Source organism: Peromyscus californicus, unplaced genomic scaffold (assembly GCF_007827085.1).
Source record: "Peromyscus californicus insignis strain IS unplaced genomic scaffold, ASM782708v3 Scaffold_11__1_contigs__length_118956290, whole genome shotgun sequence".
Classification (NCBI taxonomy): domain Eukaryota; kingdom Metazoa; phylum Chordata; class Mammalia; order Rodentia; family Cricetidae; genus Peromyscus; species Peromyscus californicus.
Genome location: NW_026294402.1, coordinates 113,759,751 through 113,784,690, shown reverse-complemented (window position 1 = coordinate 113,784,690; position 24,940 = coordinate 113,759,751). Strand labels below are relative to the sequence as shown.

The window sequence follows — 24,940 nt, the reverse complement described above, 5'->3', positions numbered from 1 at the left end:
AAATCATGCTACTGTAACCTCTATCAGGCCACAGTGAGAAAGTCGGGGACCGGGGAAATAAAATGACCAGATCTATAGAACAAGTTTGGCTCCACTAATCCACTAAGGCGCATGTATGAGGAGGAAAACAAGAAAACATTAATGAATGTACAGTGATGACATCTAACAATAACAGACCCAGTATCTTGAAATTTCATCACAAGATTGGTAGTTAGTTCCTTTTCTTTGTGGAACGGGAAAAAGAAGAGGCAGCCCTGAATTAACTATATTTAATTTCAAGGTGATGAAAAGAAAAATGTAACGTCTGTCCTTGGTCCACACAGCCCAACAATTTCAGATTATTTTCGGTTTACTGATCTTTCTATAGTTACAAACCTTGAGAATTCTAATCCTCCCCACTTCCTCTTTATGTTACTTTCACTCTTCTCCTTCGAGTAAGAGTTATCACATGCAGTAAATGTGCCACCGGTAATGCCGGAAACAAATTCGACAGCCAGACCTTGTAACTTTGTTGGGCTGGGATATTCTGTCATCCCATTTTTTGTTTGCTGAAATCACTTTAGTCCTGCACGGGCCACTCTTCTTGTGATGTTCTATAAGTCCTATCAGCCAGATGATGTGCTCAGTGGACCTCCTTCTGGAGAGCTCAAGCAGTGTTTCTATTGCTCGGCAGGGCCTGCATTGAGAGGTGTTCGGCTGAGAACATGTCTGCATCGACTCTATCCAGGTTTATGTTTTATGGCTTTTTTTCCCCTCCCATTTTACCAAAAAGCGATCTTCTAAGGCCGAGAAAACTGAACTGTGAGGATGACAAAAGACAGGGCCCTTGAAATGACCCCAAGGCGCGTGACAAAAATCTCACTTAACAGTCAAGGCGGTGTCTGGGCCGAGTCATCTAACCAAGGTCCCCGAGGCAGGTGCTCATTGGCTCTTCAGCCACGAAGCTGAGAAAAGGCACAGCTCGCTCCCGCCCGGATCCTGGAGGCGGCGCTGAGAACTTCCGCCTTAGGGAAAGAAAAAAAAAAATGTCATCACGGGCCGAGCTTCCGGTTCCACACCGGAGCCCGCAAGACCTTTTATCCTAGTTGGCTGCTGTCCGCGAACCACACCCAGCCGCTCCCTGGGGCTTCTCCACACCCTGGGGAGCGGTTTGCACGTTGCGACGGTGTGACGGTGACGCCATGACGTCACTCAGAGAACAGCGTCCCGAAAGGTCTCAGCTCCCCGGCGGAACCGCGAGTCAAGGTCCTGGAGGCGGGACTAATGTATGACTGATGTATGACTGATGTCCACTCCCACCAGTTGCCCTTCTCGTGCTTCCTCAAACCAACCAATAAGTGAGGAGCGAAGCCCGCAAAGTTCTTCAGCCGCTACAGGAAGCTCCGCTCCCTCCGCTTGGCACTCTGCGGCCGCCATGCTTAGTGTGGCTCCTCGTGCAGAGGCAGTTTGCTCTCTCGGCTTTCAGACGCCCTCAGTGAACCCCTTCCCGAGCACTTCCTCCCCCTGACGATTAACTTCCACTTCTCCGCCTCCTCCCTCGCTCGCGGCTGGCCCGGCCACACCTAAGATGGCGGCTGGAGGCAGCGGGGCGGGGCGGGGCTTCCCCGGCGCGGTGACGTCAGCGCGTAACGTGCCGGCAGGTGGAGGGAGAAGGGAAAGTTTGGCCGGTGCTTGGGGTTCGGGTGGAGGGCGGGACGGAGGGGCAGGGCCGAGGAGAAGCTTGTGTCGCGGAGCCGCGGAGGCCGAGGCCGGCTCGTGGGCCGGGCTAGGGACTGCGGGACGCGGAGCCGCAGGAGGCGAGGTCGGCCGCAGCCGCGCGTCCCCGCCTCGGGGCCGCGCTTGACCCGCGCGCCCCGGCGTCGTGCGCTCCAAGGCTGGGCCAGGCGGCTGGTGGGGGGCGGCGGCTGGGCGTGGGGAGGCGTGCGGCGAGTTGACCCGAGAGCCCGGTGCGTGAGGGAGCGCCGTGCCCCGCGCTGCAGCCGTCATGTCTGAGGACTCGAGCGCCCTGCCCTGGTCCATCAACAGGGACGACTACGAGCTGCAGGAGGTGATCGGTGAGAGCCGAGGGGCGACCCGCGGGGACTCGGTGGGCCCAAGCCTTGCAGGGCACTGGTGCGAGGCGTGCGCCCGGGGTGGGGCTCCCTCCGCAGGGAGAGGCGTACCTGAGACAGATGTGTCCTGTGCAGAAAGGCACGTGGATGGGTGGCAGGCCTGGTCGAGGCGGCACTGGGGTTCGTGGGCAGAGCTAGCTGTGTCCCTGGGATCGTGGGCCGCAGGCACTTAGGTCCATCCGTGCACCCGCGCGACGACTCCTTCAAGTGTAGACGAAGTGCTGGTTTGCAGGGGCGGGGCTGAGCAGGACAGACCCGGCTCTGGCGACGTTGACTAGAAAGAATGAAAAAAGCTGTAGCGGATCTTGGGAGGTGTCTGGAAGGCGAGGAGCGAGATTAGTTATAAGAAGGAATGGTTTGGACGAGTCAGGTGATTTCAAGGAAGATTTTTTTCTGAGGTGAAGACCTGTTTTAAGTTGAGCCCTGAAGTGAGTTGTGAGTTGAGGGAAGATCGCCCTCCTTCCCCCGTTGAGGGGTGAGGAAATACGAAGACTCTGAGGAGAGAGAAAGTGCTCGATAAGTTTTAGGACCAGAAAGAGGGCATACATAGATCTCGGGGACCTTGGAAGCCATGTAAAGATTTTGGAGTTTTAAGTGTCCTTGGAGGGTTCAACCAGGAACCATGGCGTGATCCCTAAACCTGGTTACCATGTGTTGAGTGTACCTGAATAGGATCTGAGAATACCAGTTAGCTGACACCAATCATGGATTTTCATTCTCAAAGGTGCATAGTGCTTGAGGAGCTGTTTAGGGGGCAGGGATTAGGGGAGAGTCGGTGACACAGCAGGAGCGCAGTGACCATAGAAATCAAAAGGGGATGGGTTTAAGCAGACTTCATCTGCTGACATGAGCAGACTCCTGAGTGTGGGAAGATTGTCTACACTGCCAGTATCCTGCCTTAAAAGTAGTTTTATAAGAGACCGGCTTAAGATCCCATAGCTTCCTTAAAGGTGCCAGGGTTTATTGCACTGCCTGGCGTACGCCTTTGATCCCAGCACTCAGGAGGCAGAGGCAGGCGGATCTCTTGAGTTCCAGGACAGGTACCAAAACTACACAGAGAAACCCTGTCTCGAAAAACCAAAAAAAAGCAGCCCACCAAATTCCTTGCAGTGGAGGATAGACTCCCTTGTTTGCTTCCCATCTTCTGTTCGATCCGTCTCATTCGTTGGCCTGGAACTCACCATTTGGCTGACTGGTTAGTAGGAAGGCTCCAGAGTCCTCCTGTCTCTTTACAGGATCACTGGGCCTGAGGCTTTACATGGGATCCACACTCAGCTTGCCAGGCAGCTCAACCTGGCAGCAGGTTGGCTGTGTAGCTGAGCCTGGTCTTGACCTCATTTCCCTCCTGCCTCCATTTCTCTAAATTTCATTTTTATACTTTATTGGCTTCCTGTTTTCCAACAACATGGGCTAAGTTCTATCTAAAAGACATCAGCTGGCCAGTAAGATGGCTCCGTGGGTAAAGGAGACTGCTGCCAAGCCTGATCGTTTGGCACCCCTCACCCCTCATGGAAGTGTAACAGTGCATAAAGGATGTCTGGTCTTAAGTCACTCCATAGGTCTGTCCTTGCTGCGTGTTGGGTCTTTAACACATACTGGTTGAGCTAGCTACATCTCTCTTGCTTGGTACCTTAAATTTCATGTTGAAGGAAGGGTTTAAATGGGAGATTCCAGAATGATGTCAGAAAAATAAAAAGAGTCCCTAGTATTGTTCTGGAAGAATAACATTGCATTTCTTTCTGGTGGGGTGTACATCCTTCCTAGTTCTCCACAGCCTAACTAACTGTAGGAGTGGTTGGAGTCATTCTTGATGCTTTCGTTGTTCAGCTACAAACTTTGAGAGTTGCAAGGGCTGTAGAGATTTAGTGACATTAATTTTGTATAGTCAGAACTATAGAACGGGATGTCTGAGTGGGCAATAAGAAGGGAGTCTGTTAGTTTTCTAAGAGTGGATTCTCACTCTGGTCACAAAGTGATCCAAGGTTCATCAGAGGTTAAGAATACCAGTGTGATTTGGTCATCTCTGGGGAGACAGATGGCTCGGTGGTTAGGAGTGCTTACTGCTCTCCAGAGGACCTGAGTTTGGGGCCTGGCACCTGTGTCAGGTGCTCCCAGCTGCCTGAAATAGAAACTCCAGGAGATCTGATGACCTCTTCTGGCCTCAGGCACCCGCATATACATAACATTTGAAAACACAGATACGAACATATACACATAGATAAAAATTAAAATAAAGCTTAAAATAAACTGTATTAAGTATGATTTAATACCATGAATTTCAGTCTTTTTATTTAGTGATTTCTTTTTGGGGGTAAGTTTCCTTTAAACCATCACATCATCCAGTTTAGACTATTCCCATCATCCCTATGAGATTCCTTTGTACTTCCTGCCCCCAGTCCATGCAACCACAAGTTTATTTTTGTCTATAGGTTTGTCTTTTATGGATCATATAATAATATAATAATGTGACGTTTGCTGTCTGGCTTCTGTCACACAGCACACTGTTTTTACTTTCCTAAAAATGTTTGTGCAAGTATAATTTACATCCCATGAAATAAACTTGATTAAAGTATCCAGTTAGTAATATTTTAGTGAATTTGCAGAGTTGTTCAGTCATCACCACAATCCGGTTTTAGAACATTTCTCTCATTCCAGAATGATGCCTCACATCCATTTGCAGTAACTCCCCGTTCCACCCCAGCCCCAGGCAACCCAAACTTTATTTTCTGTCTGGACATTTCATATGAGAATAGTCATATAATGTGAATTCCTTGGTGTTTGCTGAGGTTCACCCATGTCCCATAGCATGAAGTAACGGTTATACGTAGTTCCTTTTTATTGGACACCAGTTGATGGGCATTGGCTTGTTTCTGTTCCGTGGCTGTTGGGAATAAAGCTATTAGTATTCATATCAAGTCTTCTTGGAAAATGTTTTTTTTTTTTTTTGTACCAACTCAGTAGAATCGCAAGGTCATAATGGTAAGTTTCTGTCTGTAAACTGCCAAAATGGTTTGTCAAAGTACTCATACCATTTTACATTCTACTAGATCATGTGAGAATTCCCATTTCTATACAACTTAGCAATTTGCAGTTGGTCTTTTTTGTATATGTGAATGCACTTGTGTGTTTAAGGGAGCGAGCCCAGGGCCTCTCACATGCTAAACTTGTGCTTGCTGCTGAACTACATGGCTAGCCCTGTCTCTTTGGTTATAGCTATTCTAGTAGATTTGCAGTGGTATCTTACTGCATTTCTCCAAGGCCTAATGTGCTTGCTTATTAGACTTTCACACACATATCTTTAATTCTCTTACTTGGGTTGTACTTTGGTACTTTTTTGAGAAAAGGCTCTCCTTGGGAGCCCAGGCTGGTCTTGGATTGGTGGCACTTTTCTCTGTCTGTCTGTCTATCTGCCTGCCTGCCTGGCTCCCTGGCTCCCTCCCTCCCTCTTTCTCTCTTTCTCTCTCTCTCTCTCTCTCTCTCTCTCTCTCTCTCTTTCTCTTTTTTTCCTGAGATAGGATATCACCATGTAGCTCTGACTGTCCTGGAACTCCCTGTGTAGACCAGGCTGGCCTCAAATTCACAGAGATCGTTATGCTTCTGCCTCCCCAAGTGCTGGGATTAAAGATGTGCCACCACCTGGCTCTAAGAGAAATTTTGATTAAATTTTTTTTTATTAATTTATTTTAAGACATGGTCTAGCTATGTAGTTCTAGCTGGCTTGGAACTTGAGGTAATTCTTCTGTTTCTGCCTCCTGAGGGCTGCGATTATAGGCTTGAGCCACCACACTTGACTAAAAGTTTTACATTTTAGTGAAGTTTCTTTTTATATTGATTTTGCTTTTGGTGTATATACACCTAAGACATCTTTACCCAACATCATAGAGACTTTTTGTTATTTTTTTGTTTTTTTTCAAGACAGGGTTTCTCTGTGTAGCTTTGGATCCTGTCCTGGAACTCACTCTGTAGACCAGGCTGGCCCTGAACTCACAGAGATCCGCCTGCCTCTGCTTCCCAAATGGTGGGGGCTTGCTATTTTCTTTAAGTATGGTTACTGCAGCTGTTACATCTAAGTGTCTGATACATTTTGAGGTTTTGTATGATGACAGGTAAGGGAAACTACCTTGTTTTGTTTGAAGAGTTGAGACAGAAGATGAGAGAGCAGCTTTTAGGAGTCTTCTTCCCCTCTGCCATGTTGGTTCTGGGGACTGGACTTAGGCTGCCAGGTTCCTTTACCCTTTGCGCTGTCTCACTGGCCCCTTGCTCTCCTTTATGGTAAAATAACAAAAAACTGCCTTGGGGACATGTTCACCGTACAGGTTGGAATTCAAGAATTTTATCATCTTAAAGATGTTTTGGCAAGCTTTAAAAATTTCGTATCTGATTATTTGTAGGAGTTAGTACTCTCACAGTTAATCATTTGTTTTAGTAACTTTGAGCTCGTCTCTAGTCTAGTCTTACATTAGAAATTTTCAGCAACTGGAGAGATGGCTCAGCAGTTCAGAGCACTTACTATTATTCCAGGGGACCTAGGTTCAATTCCCAGAACCCATGTTTCATAGCTCACAACTGCTTGTAACTCCACCTACAGGGGATCTGATACCTTATTTTGGTCTCTGTGTGTATGCACACAAATAAAAATAGAATCTTTAAAAAAAGAGTCTCAACATGGTTATACTATATTTGATATGAGTGGAGAGAGTTTTAAAAATAAGAAATTTGGGATTAGACTGACTAACTTTGTCTTTACCACTTAATAGATTTGCCATTGTGGACACATTCTGTGCATTTGGGTTTTGTTCTGTTTTTTAATATGTATTGGTGTTTTGTCTGCATGTATGTCTGTGTGGGGATGTCGGATCCCCTGGAACTGGAGTTACAGACAGTTGTGAGCTGCCTTGTGGGTGCTGGGAATTGAACCCAGGTCCTCTTAAAGAGCAGCCAGTGCTCCTAACCACTGAGCCATCTCTCTTGCCCCTGTCCCAGCTTGTATTAAATGCTCCCTAAAGTAGTTGTTATTGTCTATTTTCTTTCCTTCTCTTTGTCTTTCTTTTTTTGTAACAGAGTCTCTACATAGCCTTGGCTATCCTGGAACTCCCTGTGTAGAGCAGGGTAGACTCAAACTCACAGAGATCCGCCTGTGTCTGCCTCTCAGTCCTGTGTTAAAAGGATTGCACCACCATGCCTGGCCCCTTTGTCTTATATTTCTCAGATTCTGATATTGTTATGAAACATGAAATTCTATGTGATTTAAAATCTTTAAAAAATTTATTTGTGTGAGGGAGGGTTCTTGGTGGTCTGTGTACATCTGTGTGTATGGTTGTGTGCACCCCTTGTGTGGAGGCCAGAGGTGGACATGGGGTATCTTCTATGGCTCCCCATTTTGTTATGTCTCTGCATCCCTACACTCCACCTTGTACTGGGGTTACAGACACATCCCCAGCTTTTACCCAGGGGCTAGTATCTGAACAACTCAGGTCTTCATGTTTGTATATTAGTCACTCTGCCCACCGAGCCATTTATCTAGTCTCATGATTTGAATTTTGAATCTGTTTACAAGCTTATTGGAACATCTCTGCATGCCCCTTCTCCCTTTGAGGTTTCATTCAAGATTTGGTAGATTAGGCCTTGCCACTATGGTATTGTTAACACTACATTATGGTGATAGAGACAAAAACCAGCTTGGCAGAAACCACCTTGGCAAAGAAGGACTGTGCCATATGGCTTTTATTGTCATCTAAAAGTCTCAGTAATGACTAGTTACTTCAGACTGAGTTTAAAAACTGGAAAACTTTGGACTAGTTTTGAGGTTTGGTTTTGGTTGCAAAGGCAACCAGGTTTGCAGAGGCAACTCAATAGCTTTGTTTTTCACTTCCTTCTCCTCACTGTAGTATTCGTGAGTTTTCACTAGCTACACATTTGAATCTTCAAAATTGTGATTTCCAAATGTAGATTCTAAAGCATTCCTCCATAATTGTGAAAGACTAATGTTCTGTCTGTAGTGCTGTGTTTTCTGTTTACTTAGGAGAGCCAGGTGACATTTTCAGTGAGGTCATCATGAGATCCTCAACTTCGGAGGGTTAAACCAGAAATTGCATTTGTCTGCACTAACAGTAGTTGAATACAGTCCTTCCCCTCCTGCATAGAAGACTGAGGTGGCTAGTGTCCAGACGTCGTATCTGAGGCCCTTGGTTTCCATGCCTTCACAACTTAGCTGTGACTCACTCATGATGGCATGGTATTTGTTTCCCCTCCAGCTTCATGCTCACATCTAGTCAGGAAGAATGGGGCAGAAAGACAGAGACATGGCAGCTGAGGTAGCACCCTTTCAAGGAGCTTTTCCCTCCTGGATGTCTTATCATTGACTTCTTCTATTTTATTGTTTTGAACTGTGTAATTTGGTCATTGCAAGGGGGACTGGGGAATGAAGCTTTTTTTTAACTGGGTAGTACATTATTACTTCAATAAAATAGAAAGTTGTGAATAAAGCTACTGTTTTGTTTTTGTCAAAACTAGGTGAATCATACGCAAGGTTCTCTTGATAAAGAATTAAATAGTTAATTACATTTTTAAAAAATAAGTTATTTTATGTGCATTGGTGTTTTGCCTGCATGTGTGTCTGTGTGAGGGTGTCACATCTTGGAGTTACAAACAGTTGTGAGCTGCCATGTCAGTGCTGGGGATTGAACCTGGGTCCTCTGGAAGAGTAATCAGTGCTCTTAACTGCTGGGCCATCTGTCCAGTCCATAGTTAATTAAATTTAATTAAACAGTGAAAATTAAAATAGTTAAACAAGACATTGCAAGTAAATAATTTAACCTGATGCATAGTGAGCAATTAATAAATGTTAGTGTTAATTTTAAGAACTAATTACCTACCAGTTAAGAGCATAGTATTGAACACCATGTAGGTCCAGTCTCTTAAGTCCTGCTTTGCCTTGCACGAATTGGATGACCTAAGTGTTTAAAAATTTTTTTATTGCCGGGTGGTAATGGTGGCGGTGGCGGTGGCGGTGCATGCCTTTAATCCCAGTACTCAGGAGGCAGAGGCAGGCGGGTCTTTGTGCGTTCGAGGCCAGCCTGATCTACAGAGCGAGATCCAGGAAAGGCGCAAAGCTACACAGAGAAACCATCTCGAAAAACCAAAAAGAAAAAAAATTTATTGTTATTTTATATGTATGTGTTTTGTGTGTATATCTGTGCACCATTATGTGCCTAGTGACCACGGAGGCCATGAGAGTTTCTCAGATCTCTTGGAACTGGAGTTCTAGATGGTTGTGTGCTCTTAACCACTGAGTCATCTCTCTAGTCTCTAACCTGAGTCTTAACTTTACTTACACTGTTTTATTTGCATTATTTTGTGAGACCAGTAATAGCTAACTGATGGGATTATTGTCATGATTAGATGAAAAAAAAAGATATTTAAGAAATTGCTCAACATACTAAGTTGCTAATTAATGTCCGCATTCATGATAATGACAGTGAAGTGATGCCATAAAGACTGGGTTATTTTTGTGTTCTCTCTTAAGCAAAGACTTTTCCCCCTGAAGAATAGTCTACTGTTTGATTAATTTCTTTAAGCATTTATTGTGCACCTCTTATATACCAGGCACTGGTCTGGGTTCTGAGATAAAGCAGGGAAGCAAACTCAGAAACCCTTCCTCTCCTGGAGTTAGTCACTCTGCTGTGGGGAAAAGAGAAAAGACTGTAGGTACTAGAGATAGAAATGGGGGTGCGATTTTAAATAGGCTAGGGAAAGCTTTACTTGGGCAGCATTGGAGGAGAGACCTGAAGGAGGTGTGTGCTTATGATAGAGAATTTGTTCCAGGAGGAACTGAGCAGGACTCTTGAGTACAAGAGTAGGTAGGGGTGGCAAGAGCAGAGCCTGAGAGTGTGAACTAACACACTGGGGAAGAGGTTCAGAAGATAGTGTGGTAGGGAGGCGAGGCCTTGGCTGTCAGAATCTAAGTTGCTGTAGGAACTTAGCTTTGTTTTTTGTGTATACATGTGTATGGGCACGCATGTGGAAGTCAGAGGTCAGGTTGTGTAAATTAGTTCTCTTATTCCACTGTGGTGGTTTGAATGAAAATGGTCCCTATAGGCTCATGTATTTTAATACTTGATCCTAGTTAGTGGACCTGTTTGGGAAGGATTAGGTATGGCCTTGCTGGAGGACTTGTGTCACTAGGAATGGGCTTTGAGGTTTCAAAAGACTCCTTAGATTCCCAGTTCTCTATCTTTGCCTCTTGGCTGTGGGTCAAGATGTGAGCTCACAGCTGTTCTTCACTCTGCCATTATGGACTCTATCTAACCCTTTGCAACCGCAAACCAAATAAATGCTTTGTTTTATAAGTTGCCTTGGTTGTGGTGTTTTATCACAGCAACAGAAAAGTAACTGAGAAGTCCACTTTGTATGTTCTGGAGATTGAACTGAAGTTGTCAGACTTAGTGGCAAGGTACTCTGCCCATTGAGCTGTCTTGTAAGCCTGACCTTGGCTTTGAGAAAGATCAAAAGCTATCTCAAGGTTTTGAACATTGGTTTAACTTGAACTGCCTTGCATTTTTAAACTTGGGCTGCTGTATGAAGTTTTTGTTGTTTGTTCGTTTGTGTGTTTTTGTTTTTTTTTTTAAGACAGGGCTTCTCTGTGTAACAGCCCTGGCTGCCTGGCTGTCCTCGAACTCACAGAGATCCTCCTGCCTCTGCTTCCCAAATGGTGGGATTAAAGGCATGCGCCATCACGGCCCAATGGACCGTATATCTCTTAGTAGTAATGGCTGGACAAATTCTGGTAGGGAAATACATTTTTTTCTCTTTTCTTTGCGTGTGTGTGTGTGTGTGTGTGTGTGTGTGTGTGTGTGTGTGTTTGTGTGTGTGTGTGTGTGTGTGTGTTTGTGTGTGTGTGTGTGTGTTGGAGGTCAGAGAACAACTTTCAGGAGGTGCCTCTCTTGTTCTCTCATGTGGTCCCTAGGGATTGAACTCAGCTGTGGTCGAAAGCACCTTTGCCCACTGAGCCATCTTAATGGCCTTTCTCTATTTTTAAACTAATTTTTAAATTAGCACTTAAAGTGATGAGGTTTATTATGGCATTTTTCATACATAGAAAATTATACTTTATTCTTATTAATCATTTTCTATTTCTGTCTTAGTTACTTTTCTATTGCTGTGACAAAAGACCATGACCAAGGTGACTTATAAAAGAAACCATTTAAGCTGGGCGATGGTGGCGCATGCCTTTAATCCTAGCACTTGGGAGGTAGAGATAGACAAATTTCTGTGAGCTTGAGACCATCCTGGTCTATAGAGCAAGTTCCAGGACAGCCAGGGCTACACAGAGAAACCCTGACTTGAAAAACACAAACAAACAAACAAAAAAGGCATTTAATTTGGGGGCTCTCAGTTCCAGAGGGTTAGAGGCCATAACCATCATGGCAGGGAGTTTGGCAGCAGGCAGGCAGGCATGGTGCTGAATCAGTAGCCGTGAGTTTACATCTTGAGACGACATCCACCAAGCTGAGATGCTGTGGGTGTTGAAACCTACAAGCCCACACTCAGTGACACCTCCTCTAACAAGGCCACACCTCCTAATCCTTCCAAAACAGTTCCACCAACTGGACACCACCACTTACGCTCCTCAGCCTCATCTGCCCCTTCCTCTTTGCTGGTGCTGGTCCTCCTCTCACATAGTCTTCTCTCCTGCTTTCGCAGGACTTCCACTGTCCTCTCTCTTCCCTTCCCTTCCTCACCATGTGTCTTCAATTGATTTTTTTTTTATTTTGAAAGATTTTTTGAGACAGCTCATCTTTGCTTTGTAAATTAATGTTTGGTGTGTGATATACACTAACACTGAAGTTGCTGAAGTAAACCAGGGCGGATGGTGGAGGAGATAAGGATAAAAGTCTGGGCTGGAGGATGCAAACAGGGAAATCTGTGAACAGTGACTGTTAAGGCAGTTGCTTCCATACTTGGAAAGCACTTGTGAGGGTACTTCTTATCCGATGCCTGTGTGTTTACACTGAATAGTTGTTTCAGCTGTTACACTAAATAAGTAATGGCAATCTTGCCCTGTGTCGTGCACTTATTTTGTTTATGCTAAGACAACACCGTGGTGAATCCTGTGAATAAACTTGTGGTTTAAAGGAACACTCATGCATTAAGGTTTTGTTTCAAAGAATACCTTTACAATTTGTCTCTAATTCTCCTGTTGCTATATTCTTGCAAAATATTAGAGACAAGTTAATAATTATGAATGATTTTTGGATATCCTTTCCTATTCTATTTGTTATTAATTGCTGTTTTCTATGTCATAATTGTTTTTCTAATAAAGGAACATTATCAGCTAGTCTGAATTAGTAGTATTGAATGTTTGTTTACTGTATTACCATAGTGCTTTGTGTTAGAACTTTGAGATGTTTGAACTTTTGGGGAAATCCTATAAATATGGACTGTTAGAAGTGCTTGTTAGAAGAACTGAAGCTTCAGTTCTCTTACCATCAAATGGTAAAATTCCAGCCCTTTGTCTTTGGCTGTTTATTGAATCATACCAGAGCTTAATTGATAAATTGTTTATAGAAACTTATTCATTGAATTAAACTTGGAGTGACAAAAACATTTTAAGGCCAGTGAAATGGATCAGTGGGTAAAGGAGCTTGCTGCCAAGCCTGACAACTGTTGACACAAAACCCACAACCTCTCATCTTAAAGGGAATCAGAGAGTTTATTCTGGAGCCATTTTGAGTAACCGTTGCCTGGGAACACGTATTTAGGTTACTCCAAAATCTATGTTCCAATGTGGAAGCACTTTCATGGTTTGGTTAGCAGTTGGGATTGCTAAGGTATATTGCAGAAGAAAGTTGTAAATCAAGGCAAGTTTAAAACATCTTGGTAGGTATATCAGAGAGGCAGGTACAAAAGAAGATATAGGCAGCTTTCCTATAGGCCCAGGACTGTTTGATCACATTCTTAACTTTTGGGTTGGTGGATTGGTCTGCTAAGTTAATAGATTACTACTAGTCGCAAGATGTTAGTTCAGACTGAGGTAGGCAAAGAATTGGCTGTTCTAGAGGGCTGGAACTGCTCAGGATAAGGAAATTAGCTTCTGGATCTGCAATATTCCAGTCTCTCCACAGTCCTGAAATTCACACACACACACCACACACACACACCACACACACAATAAATGTAATAGAAAGATAATTCTAGATGAACAGCTATGACTGATGTATTTCATTGTTAGTTCATTCTTAGCTAATGAACTCGTGTGTTAAGGAAATAAGAACTAAGTTAAAACCATTTCATTGTCTGTGTAGTAGTCCCCTATCTATGCCTTTTATTTCTCAGGTTTTAGTTACCTATTGTCACCTGAGATCTGAAATAAAAAAATTAATTATTCACTCACTCACTCGTTTATTTATTTATTTATTGAGACAGTGTTTCTCTGTGTAGCCCTGTTTGTTTGTTTTGTTTGTTTGTTTATTTATTGAGACAGGGTTTCTCTCTGTAGCCCTGGCTGTCTTGGAACTAGCTCTGTAGAACAGATTGGCCTCAAACTCACAGAGATCCACCTGCCTCTGCCTCCTGAGTGCTGTGATTGAGTGCCACCATGCCTGGCTGAGATCTGAAATTTTTAAATGGAAAATTCCAGAAATAACTCATGAACTTTAAATTGTGCACTCTTCTGAGTAGCACAGTGAGACTGGCTACAGCCCTCACTGCAGGATGTGGTTGTCCAGGATGTCCTTGCTGCCTTCTCCCTGACTGAACCATTGGTATTACACTCAGTTTGTGTTAGCTAGCCCTTAGTGATGGCCCCAATGCAAGACATAGTGGTGCTGGCAGTTCTCACATACATGCCAGAGAGAAACCATGGAGGATTTCCCTGACAGCAGAACACACAAGCTGCATCTGCAGCATTTGTTTTTTGTTTTTATTTTATGTTTGCGTTCACACAAGTGTGTGTGTGTGTGTGTGTGTGTATGACAGGCTGACCTTGAATTCAAGATTCTTCTGCCTGTTAAAGGTTGTATTTAGAGGTGTAGCATACCCACACAGCTCCAAGGTGAAAGAATAATAATAATAATAATAATAATAATAATAATAATAATTAATAATAAAAGAAAAAAAAATCAGAGCTGAGCTTGGTGACTCCTGTCTGTAATGACATAGTATTGAATAGGTAGAGGCAGGAGGATTAGGAGTTCATGTTCATCCTCTGTTACAGAGAGTTCAAAGCCAGCCTAGGCTGTAAGAAACTGTCTCAAACAAAACGGCAGTAATAAAATCATAATGGTAATTGGGATTGCTAAGGTATATGATGAGAATGGACATTGCATTTCTAAAATTGTAAATCAGGAAATTTTATATTGTTATAATTACTGTTTGAATTTGTTATTTTTTTGCATTTTATTGTGCCTAATTGAGATTAAACTTTTCCATAATTATGTGTAAGAGAAAAATATCATTCTAGGGTTCAGTATTATTCCCTGGTTGTAGACATCCTCTAGGATGTCCTGTGAGTGGCATATGTAGACATAATGTTAATATAGTTCAGGGTAGCATTTCAGGTTTTTGTTTATGGTTAATCAGTTTAAATTATACAGTGATAGATTAGAATACCACTAGAGAACACACTTGGAGAATTAACTTGATCACTAGGAGCACACAATATAGACGTGAGATTAATTAAACAAAGTGACGATATAGAAGAATCATTGTGTCTTCTGTGACTTGAACATTTCTGGACAGTCAGCCTCCTTCAGTGACCTGTTCCCAAGCATCACACAGTGGTTTCTCTGATAGCAAGAGGGGCGAAGTCTTCTGTATGGTTTTGTTCATAAAAGTGAGTGTAAATCACTGTCACTTAACCTGTTGTACTCAAGGGCCTCATAAAAGATGTTCAGCCTTTTAAAAAACTAATTGCAGAGTACTCCAGTGGTAGTCTGTTGGCATAGTTTTATTTCATTTTATATTTTATTAGACAGATGGGTAGATAAACCACTAAAGAGAAGGTACCACAAAGGCATCTGATAATCTCTTCTTGTAAGTTAAACACAAAAAAAAGCATCTGCAGTTTCTTGTGAGGAAGGTTGGAAATGAGGTGTGTCCTGTTGGCTTCAGATAGTTGAAGATAGCAGCTGAGTCTTCTGAATTGTAAAGTAAATGTTGTTTGTTGGAATGGGAGGTCAGATGGAAACTAACATTTTGAGGAGATCAGCAGACTTTCCTAAGTGTCTGTGCCATTTTGTAATTCTACTAACAATGCAGGAGCATTACAATATTTTTTTCATATTTTCCTATTGACACTTTATATTTTATTTTCTGAGGTAGGATCATTTGATGTATCCCAGGCGATCCTTGAACTCATGATTTTTCTGTCTCAGCCTTCCTAGCAACTACTCTCAGCTGTTGTTTGTGTTGTACTGAGGATGGAACCTAGGGCCATATTTATCCTAGACAAGCATTCTGCCTCCAAAATGTGTCCTTAAGTCTCCCCTCCCCCAAACCAGGGCCTTGTACTTGCTAGGCAAGTACTTTACCTCTAAGTGATTTAATTCCTCCCTCTCTTCTCCCCTCCCTCCCTCCCTCCCTCTTTCTCTACCTCTCTCTCTCTTTTTCCTTTTGATTTCGCTATCTTAATAGATACTGAAGTTGTATCTTGTAGATTTTTGTCATTCTTTTTCTATACCTTAGCCCTTTACACAAGTGCTCTGTCACTGAACTGCGAACTGTATGTAGTCTTGGACCTCTTATACTTTTGGGAAGGACTTCTTTTGTTTGTTTTTGAGGTTGGGTCTCATGTACCCCAGACTGGCTTTGAATTCTAGGGAATCTCCTGCTTGTGCCTCCCAAGTAGAATTCACAAGTGTGAACCATCATGCTTGGCTTATGAAGGAATTTTTTAAATTGAGAACATCCTTAGACGCTATTTTATGCTGTATATTATATTTTAACTTTTATTCTTTAAATATTTGAATAATGACTGATAAAAATGACAAAAGTTATAATCTGAGAGTAAAATAGTATGAGCCCAAGTTATTTTTGTTAGGCTATATAAACAACACACATTTAAGATAATCTTTAAAAAAAAGGATACATTCTTTGTCATATTGTTTTTGTTGTCTACCTCCCTTCCCTCCCTCCCTCCCTCCCTCCCCCCCCCCCCTCCCTCCCTCCCTCCCTCCCTCCCTCCCTCCCTCTCCTTTTTTTCTTGAGACAGAGTCTCACCATATAGCTCTGGAACTGGCTATGTAGATCAGGCTGGTCTAGAACCCACAGAGATCCACCTGCCTCTGCCTCCTGAGTACTGGGAGTAAAGGCTGTGTGTAAGACAAATTGCTAAATGGTCTTATTAATAAAAAACCTGGAGCTAGATATTGGGGTTAAAACTGAGAGATCAGAGGAATAGGACAAGCCACAGCCAACCTCACTTTATTAACCCTCAGCATCCAGAGAGACCTCCTTCCTGTATACCCACGCCTGTATGCCTTTCTGTTCTGCCATCTCACTTCCTCTCTCCGCCCAGCTACATCACTTCCTGTCTGTCTGCACAGAGCTCCAGACTACTGTGGTTAATGCTGGGATTAAAGGCGTGTGTCACGTCACCACACCTAGCTCTTGTTTCCAATGTGGCCTTGAACTCACAGAGATCTGGATGGATTTCTGCCTCCTGAATGCTAGGATTAAAGGCATGTGCTACCACTGCCCAACTTCTATGTTTAATATAGTGGCTGGCTTTTTCCTCTGATCCTCAGATAAGCTTTATTGGGGTACACAGATAAAATATCACCACATTTCCTCTTTTTTTGTCTCATATAAAAAATTCTAACTAATATAAGAAGAACTATATACAATAAGTACAATAACTATATACAATATATACAGGCAATAAATACATCAACAGTGTCAAATCCATTTGCATTTGACAAATTCAGTGAAAATATTCCATTATCTATCTTACCTTGGTGAGTCCAAAATGTACCTAATTCACTTTCTATCCTAACTTGTATTACTAACTGAAAACTATCTTTTGATATCTTTCAAACGTATACATTTTACACGTCTTAGTAAATTTCTTTTCTGAATTTCTTAACAAGGAAAACTATAACTATAACTATCTAATCTTCAACTCCCTCAGAGACTCGAGAAGGAAATAATATTACCTAGTTAAACAGGAAGTGCATACAAGCGACTTCCAAAAAATGTGAGTTATGACAGAAACAGCTGGCTGCCTGGACAGTCACTTGAGGTTTCTCTGCAGTGTTGGGGCATCCATTCTTCGGCCTACAGGCTTAGCATATCTGACAGACTCATCTGTGAAGCAGGATTTTCTAAAGAGCCTTCCTACCTTGTCTTGGCAAGGATAGACAGTCCTTTGTTTTGTGTCCTGCTTGTCCATTTTGGACAGCATACTGTCAGCAGTTGATTCGAGGGCACTTACTTGCCCAGTGGCTAACTTTTGCCACAATGAAAGTAAACTTCATATGGAGTTTCTTCAGTACCCATCATCTTCTCTGAAGTAGATTGGTGCTTCCAGGAGCAGACATGTCTCATAGTCATAAAAACAAGAACAAAATCTATGTTATTGAAACATCTTAAATGCTATATTCTGTAGATCTCTGAAATGTTTGAAGATGACCTGTCTATGTAAAATATATTTCTGCTTGACCTTGAAAACATACCTAATATGACTGCAAGTTTGATTGTAATGACTAACTACTACAATTCTTTATATCCTAATTAATTGGTAATAATAATTTTCAAGGATTAGCAAATTTCATTATATTATTAAATGAACTGTATAGGTACAATACCTTGAACAAGATTAGAAATATATGTACAATATTTTCTAACAAAATCAATCTCCAGTTTGTATCAACATAATTTGTATACAATATACAAAAATCCAATCTAATGTAAAATATTTAAAACTAGTAGTTGCCTTCTAAAAGTGGATTCAATAATCTACCTTTTTATCTTATATCTATATCCTCTTGTTTTTCTTTTCAGAGTAGATTCAATAATCTACCCTTTAGTCTATTATTTCTCTATCTTTCTTTTCCAGAGTAATTTCAATAATCTACCTCTTATCTATATCTTCTTTTTCCTTTTTCTTTTTTCCAAACAAGAACTTTAAATCTAATCTCCTTTGTTTAGCCCTTTTCCTAACCATTAGCAATAACAATTTGTAACCAACCATTCTAAACAATGACAATTACCCATAACCCATTGAAAGAACAAAAACCACCCACCTCACCTCTTGGGAATGTGGGTGTCATGTTCTTAAAATTACTTCCTGCTGTCGGGGGCGGGGCAAAGGAATCTTTAGGGATCCTGAGGAAAAAAATTTTGGGTTAATTGTCAAGTTCCGGGAGAGGTAGTTGTATCATTTGTTGTCCAGTCTCTATATAATGGGAAAGTTCAGGGCTTATCTCAAGTCCTCACTTGAATAGTCTGTGAGGCTGGATCATCTCAGCAAGCCATCTCAAAATTGTCCTGATCAGTTTATAGCCCAAAGCTGATCTTTGGGTGATGTTTGTCAGCTTAGTGGTATTATTATTGTCCATGTGGAATCATTGTTGTGGGGCCCCATCATCTGTTTGGAGACTTCAGAGTTGCTGTTCAGTGTGGTCATGGTTTCCTGCAGAAAACTGATAGAGACTCAAACTTGAAATCATGTACAGGAAGCTAGATGAAGCCATTTTTTATAGAATTAGTTAGTACCCTATATGACCATTAATATCATGACAAAAGTTTTATATATATATATATTAATCTTATAAATTTTGATATAAAATTCATACTTTAAGAAAAGTTTTAAAGAATCAAAATAGAACCAAAGAATTATGAGATTAGTGGCAATAGAATAGTCCCTTAATTTTGATTTTCTCCTGTCCCATATCAGATGGCTCTTCTGACATGATACAGAGATTTTGCATTTTCTTTTTTTTTTTTTTGAGACAGGGTTTCTCTGTGTAGCTTTGTGCCTTTCCTGGAACTCACTCTGTAGCCCAGGCTGGCCTCGAACTCACAGAGATCCACCTGGCTCTGCCTCCCAAGTGCTGGGATTAAAGGCATGTGCCACCACCGCCCGGCTTTGCATTTTCTTTTAACAAGCATGCTTGGGTTTGGAGAAGGAGAGAGCCATTCTCCAAATCCAAAGCCAGCTTTAATTTTTAATTGAACTGGGACTCCATAAAGACCATTTGTGTTTAGTGTCTGTTTAGAAGAGCAGAAACAAACATTTAGGAAGACTTATGAAATTTTTTTTTTTTTTTGGTTTTTCGAGACAGGGTTTCTCTGTGTAGCTTTGCGCCTTTCCTGGAACTCGCTTTGGAGACCAGGCTGGCCTCGAACTCACAGAGATCCGCCTGGCTCTGCTTCCCGAGTGCTGGGATTAAAGGCGTGCGCCACCACCGCCCGGCGACTTATGAAATTTTATATGTGATATACCAATAGGCCAATTTACTTTTTCTTGGGACATTTTCTTCTGGATGATTTGTCCTTTTTCTTCAGATGTCTCATTTGCCCAGTGTTCTTCAGATTCCTTAGCCTTCATTCTCCTGAAAGACAAAAACAAAAACCCTTCCGCAACCCTAACTTTGGGGAAGTTCCCTTTGGGCAAGTTATATCTGATTAAAGGAAAAGCATTTGTTACTTGTATAAGTTAATTTAAATTGAATGGTCATGCTGACTGATGAACTATCACCTCTTCTAACTAAGAGGTCTCTCGTTCAAATCGAACCTTTATCAATTTTGATGATAACCATAGCTTTTCTTCTCCTGTAGAAACAAAAACAAAACCTCGTCCCCAACGTAATATAGCTGTGCTACCATGTCAAGCTGTCCTCTTCTTATATTCATAGGTTGACTTATAATTAAAAAACAATTAACAAAATTATCAGATTTCTTTGTCTACCACAGTTTGTTTTTGTTTTTTAAACATGGGGTGGTTTGCCAAAGGGAGTGGTACTGTTAGAAGGTGTGGCCTTGTTGAAGAAAGTGTGTCACTGTGGGGGCAGGTTCAGACAGTTGGCTTCCTGTTGCTTGCAAGATGTAGCATTCTCAGCTCCACCACCACATCTGCCTGCATGCCACCATGTTCCCCTCCCTCCATGATGACAATGGCCTGAATCTCTGAAACTGTAAGTGAGCCATCCCAATTAAATGTTTTCTTTATAAGAGTTTTCGTGGTCATACTGTCTCTTCAGAGCAATAAAAACCTATCTAAGACAACCCAGAAATCTAGAATTGATTTTTCCTTCCAATATACTAGAAAAGTTTCCTTCTTATAAAAACTTACATCATGTAAGTTGAAAAAAAAATAGTATACTTCCTCATTATAGCCTATAGACAACAGTACTTGGGAGGCAGAGGCAGGTGAATTTCTGAGTTCGAGGCCAGCCTGATCTATAGGTCTACAGATTGAGTTCCAGGACAGCCAGGGCTACACAGAGAAACCCTGTGTAAGAGGTCAGCCTGCCTGTTTCCAGTACTGGAATTAAAGGCCTATGCTACCATGCCCACTGACCTTGAGCTCTTCTTTCTTTCTATCTGCCTGCCTGTCTGTCTGTCTGTGTATCTATCTATTTTTGACAGGGTTTCTCTGTGTAGCCCTGACTGTCCTGGAACTAGCTCTGTAGACCAGGCTGATCTGGAACTCACAGAGAGCTGCCTGCCTCTACTTCCTGAGTGCTGGGATTAAATGGACCAAAGGCTTGTACCACTATGCCCAAGTTATTTTATTTTACTTTATTTTTCAAAGGCAGGCACTGAGTATGTAGTCTTGGCTAGCTTGGAGCTCTCTATGTACACCAAGCTGGCTTGAAAATCAAAGATCCCCCTGCTTCTGCCTTCTAAGTGCTGGGATTAAAGGTGTTGTAGGCAAAGTTTTCCCATCCCAGTAGCCTCTTCCAAATTACCACACTGAGGCTTAAATTACTTATAAAGCTCAGTCAATAGCTTGGGCTTATTACTACTCACTCTTACAACTTAAATTAACCCATTTCTATTCATCTGCATTCTGCCACATGAGTTGTGGCTTTACCTGTCTTCCAGCATGTCCTGCTCCCTCTGAGGCTCCTGGCAACTCCCCTGACTGCCCTCCTTCCCATCATTCTCAGTTTGGCTTTCTCACCTAACTTCCTGCTTGGCTACCAGCCTGTCAGCTTTTTATTAACCAATGAGAGTAATACATATTCACAGTATACAGAAGGATTATTCCACAGAATTTCCCCTTTTTTGTCTACTTAAAAAGGAAGATTTTAACTGTGTCATAGTAAGATTATATACAACAAAAACAGAATTACAGTTAGAATATCTAGTCCATTTTTATTTGACAAAATTAGAGAAAAATACTTCATTTTCTATCCCATTTTGGTGAGTCTCAAGTTTCACATTTATTTATAGATATTATTTATATAATTATATAAATATGCATATAAATATATTTATATATTTATATAAATATATAAATATATAAACATACATATAAATATATATTTATATAATTTATCTTTTACCATAACTAAAAAGAACTATAACTATGACTATCTAGTCTTCAACTCTGTAAGAGACTCCAGAAGGGTGAAATGTTATCTAACATCAGGGACATCTCGCTGCCTAGACAGTCACTCAAAGTCCCTCTGTAATGTTGAGGCATCCAGCTCTAACCTACAGGCCTTGCATATCTGACAGACTTTCCTCTGAAGCAGGAATTTTGAAGGACTGTCCTACCTTGTCTTGGCAGAATTCAGCAGTCACATTTTTTGTGTCCTAAGGGTCCAGTTTGGACAGTAACTGTCAGTAGTTGAGGCAAGGGCAGTTTTTTTTTTCCCCCACATGGCTAGCTTTTGCCGTAAAGAAAACAAACTCCATATGGAGTTTTTTCTATGCCCATCATGTTTGTTGAATGTTAGTACTGCGAGGAGCAGATGTATCTCACTGTCATGAAAAGCCTTAGGTTGTTAAGCCTTTTAAATGCCATGTTCTGTAGGTCTTTGAAGTGTTTGAAGATTACCTAACTATCTGAAATACATTTCTGTATCATCCAGCTAACATGACTATAAGTTTGATAGTTGTGGGTGACTATTAGCCTGTATTTCTTAATTATACATTACACTTTTAAATGAGCTGTATAAGCACATTTACCTTAAACAAGAGTAGAAATATATATATATATATAGTATAACAAAATAAACTTTAAATTTGTATATAAAATATTTCAAGATTAATGTTGTCTTTTGGATTAAAGTGGTTTCATTAACCTACCCTTTTCCCCCATCATATCTCCCTTTCTTCTTTAGAAAGAGAGCTCTGAATTTGACTCCTTTGTTTAGCCCCCCCCCCTTTTTTGGACAATGATCAATAACAATTTGTATCCAACTCCCCTTAAATGAAAACAAACATCTATAATCAATATTTCGAGAATGTGGACCTAGTTTTCTAGACTATGTCCTGTTGACTGAGGGCACTGGTAATCTTTGGGGGACCCTGAGAAAATCAGGATAATTGTTAAATCTTGGCTGTAGTATTCTGTGAGGCTGGATCATCTCAGTAATTAGCCTTAAAGCTGTTTTGCATGTTGGATCACATGGGCCATTTTTATTTGTGTCTGGTCCCCTTGTTCTGAAAATACATAAACTGTTAAAGGTAACATGTAGCAGGAATCTTATAGAGTCTTATTACTAAAATCAAACCTGGAGCCAGTTATTGGGATGAAATGCTGGATGGTCAGAGAGACAGGACAAGCCACAGATAACCTTAGTAACATACATATCTGTATTAATACAAATATAGATTGTGCATTGTCAACCAATTATCAACCAAAGATAATTTTTTTGTTTCATGTTTGAGCAGGTAAAATACATGTCACCTGTCCTGTAGTTATTTTTAGGTTTATTTCTTTATGTCTATAGAGAGGATTTCAGGGGGTCTTCCCCCATCAAACCTGATGTTCTTTAACCTGGAATGAATGCACAGCTTCTCATTTCCTGTGGAAATAAAAACTTTACCTCTCCCCCAATGTAACGTATCTCTTGACTTACATTTTGAAGTCAAGTCATCTTTAAAATATATAATAGGTTGGTTCAGTTTAGTAGCTTTTATAATCATTTGTTCATTAACAGTCAAAAAATCTAAAGACAACACAATATCGTATAGGATCCAGACTATGTATTTTCCATCTTTATGTGGCTTATTATATATTTTTTATTACTGTATTCCTTTTAAAGGACTTTATTTTAAACCTATATTTTTAAATCTAAGACTGTATATATTATTTTTCTTCTCTCTCCCAAGTCTATGCACATTTACAAACACAATGTGACCCATTTAGAGGCTTTTTTTTTTTTTATCTGAATCTGTCTTACTGTGTATCTCTGTCCTTTTTCTGATCGTATGAGCCTTTAAACTGGGAGATGGTTAGGTTATTTGTACTGCAGCCGGCATGAAAGACTGCAGGAACCTGCCATGCAGCAGCTCAAGCCTGCAGCCAACGGTCAAGGGGTGTGTCTGTACCGTGAGCACGGCCCGCATGAGAGACACGAACTAGGAAGCTGCTCTTGGCTCTGTTTTTGTGTTTCTAGAATACACCCCCTCTTTTTTTTTTTTTTCTAAGCTTTCTCAGGCTTTATGTGGATGTACGCCCATCACTTTGGAGTGCCATAAGTATGCAGAGTTTTCCTGTCCCGGTAGCCTCTTCCAAATTACCACACTGAGGCTTATATTACTTATAAATGCTCAGTCAATAGCTCGGGCTTATTACAACTAGCTCTTACAACTTAACCCATTTCTATTCATCTGCATTCTGCCACATGAGTTGTGGCTTTACCTGTCTTCCAGCATGTCCTACTCCCTCTGAGGCTCCTGGCAACTCCCCTGACTCTGCTCTTCTTCCTATCATTCTCAGTTTGGCTTTCCTGCTTAACTTCCTGGCTACTGGTCTGTTGGCTTTTTTTTTTTTTTGGTTTTTTCGAGACAGGGTTTCTCTGTGTAGCTTTGTGCCTTTCCTGGAACTCGCTTTGGAGACCAGGCTGGCCTCGAACTCACAGAGATCCGCCTGGCTCTGCCTCCCGAGTGCTGGGATTAAAGGCGTGCGCCACCACCACCCGGCCTGTTGGCTTTTTATTAACCAATGAGAGTAATACATATTCACAGTGTACAGAAGGATTATTCCACAGCAAGGTATGGGTCACCACACCAGGGTCTGTGTTAGCTACTTGTATCTTGTATTTACTTGTAGAAAATAGGCATCTTTTTATTTAGGATTTTGCTCAATGCTTTGTCCTGACGCCCTTCCCCACTTTAGATATTTAGGATTTTGTTTTGTTTCTGAGATGGGGTTTTACTTTATAACCTTGGCTAACCTTGAATTCCCTGAGCCTGGGTTGGTCTGAACCTTAATGATCCTCCTGTCTTACCCTGATGCACACTTGAGGTTGTAGACCTGTAATGAAATGATCCACTGAGATAGTTATTGACAACCATGCTGATTAAACCACTTAACATTTTTGTCCATTAATGGCCAGACCAAGAGTGGGCTTGTGTCTCTAGAAAGTCTCCGGTGACCAAGCTTGGGTACAGCATTTTTTGTTTGTTTGTTTTTGTTTTTTGAGACAGGGTTTCTCTGTGTAACATCCCTGGCTGTCCTGGAACTCACTTTGTAGACCAGACTGGCCTTCAACTCTTTGAGATCCACCTGCCTCTGTCTCCCAAGTGCTGGGATTAAAGGCGTGTGACACCAACTGCCCAGCTGGGGTACAGCATTTTTAAAGGCAAAACCCACAAAGACCATAATTTATATTTAAGTTAATTTAGGGTAAAATAAGCCTTGAAATGTT

At 41.6% G+C, this 24,940-nt stretch overlaps 1 protein-coding gene and 1 long non-coding RNA gene across 3 annotated transcripts in view; one reads left to right on the top strand and one right to left on the bottom strand.

Moving 5' to 3' along the window:
- Positions 1–255: 255 nt before the first annotated feature.
- LOC128101164 (uncharacterized) lies at positions 256–2,826 on the bottom strand. The gene is made up of 2 exons (XR_008215015.1): positions 2,163–2,826; positions 256–1,004 (listed from the first exon to the last, which is right to left on the bottom strand). It is a non-coding gene; the product is annotated as an uncharacterized LOC128101164 (long non-coding RNA).
- Positions 999–24,940, top strand: part of Oxsr1 (oxidative stress responsive kinase 1) — a 101,171-nt gene continuing 77,229 nt past the window's right edge. For both annotated transcript variants that reach the window (XM_052723996.1, XM_052723988.1), the window contains exon 1: positions 999–2,054. In XM_052723996.1, coding sequence (XP_052579956.1) covers positions 1,985–2,054 — 70 coding nt within the window. In that variant the 5' untranslated portion in view covers positions 999–1,984. The remainder of the gene's footprint in view (positions 2,055–24,940) is intronic.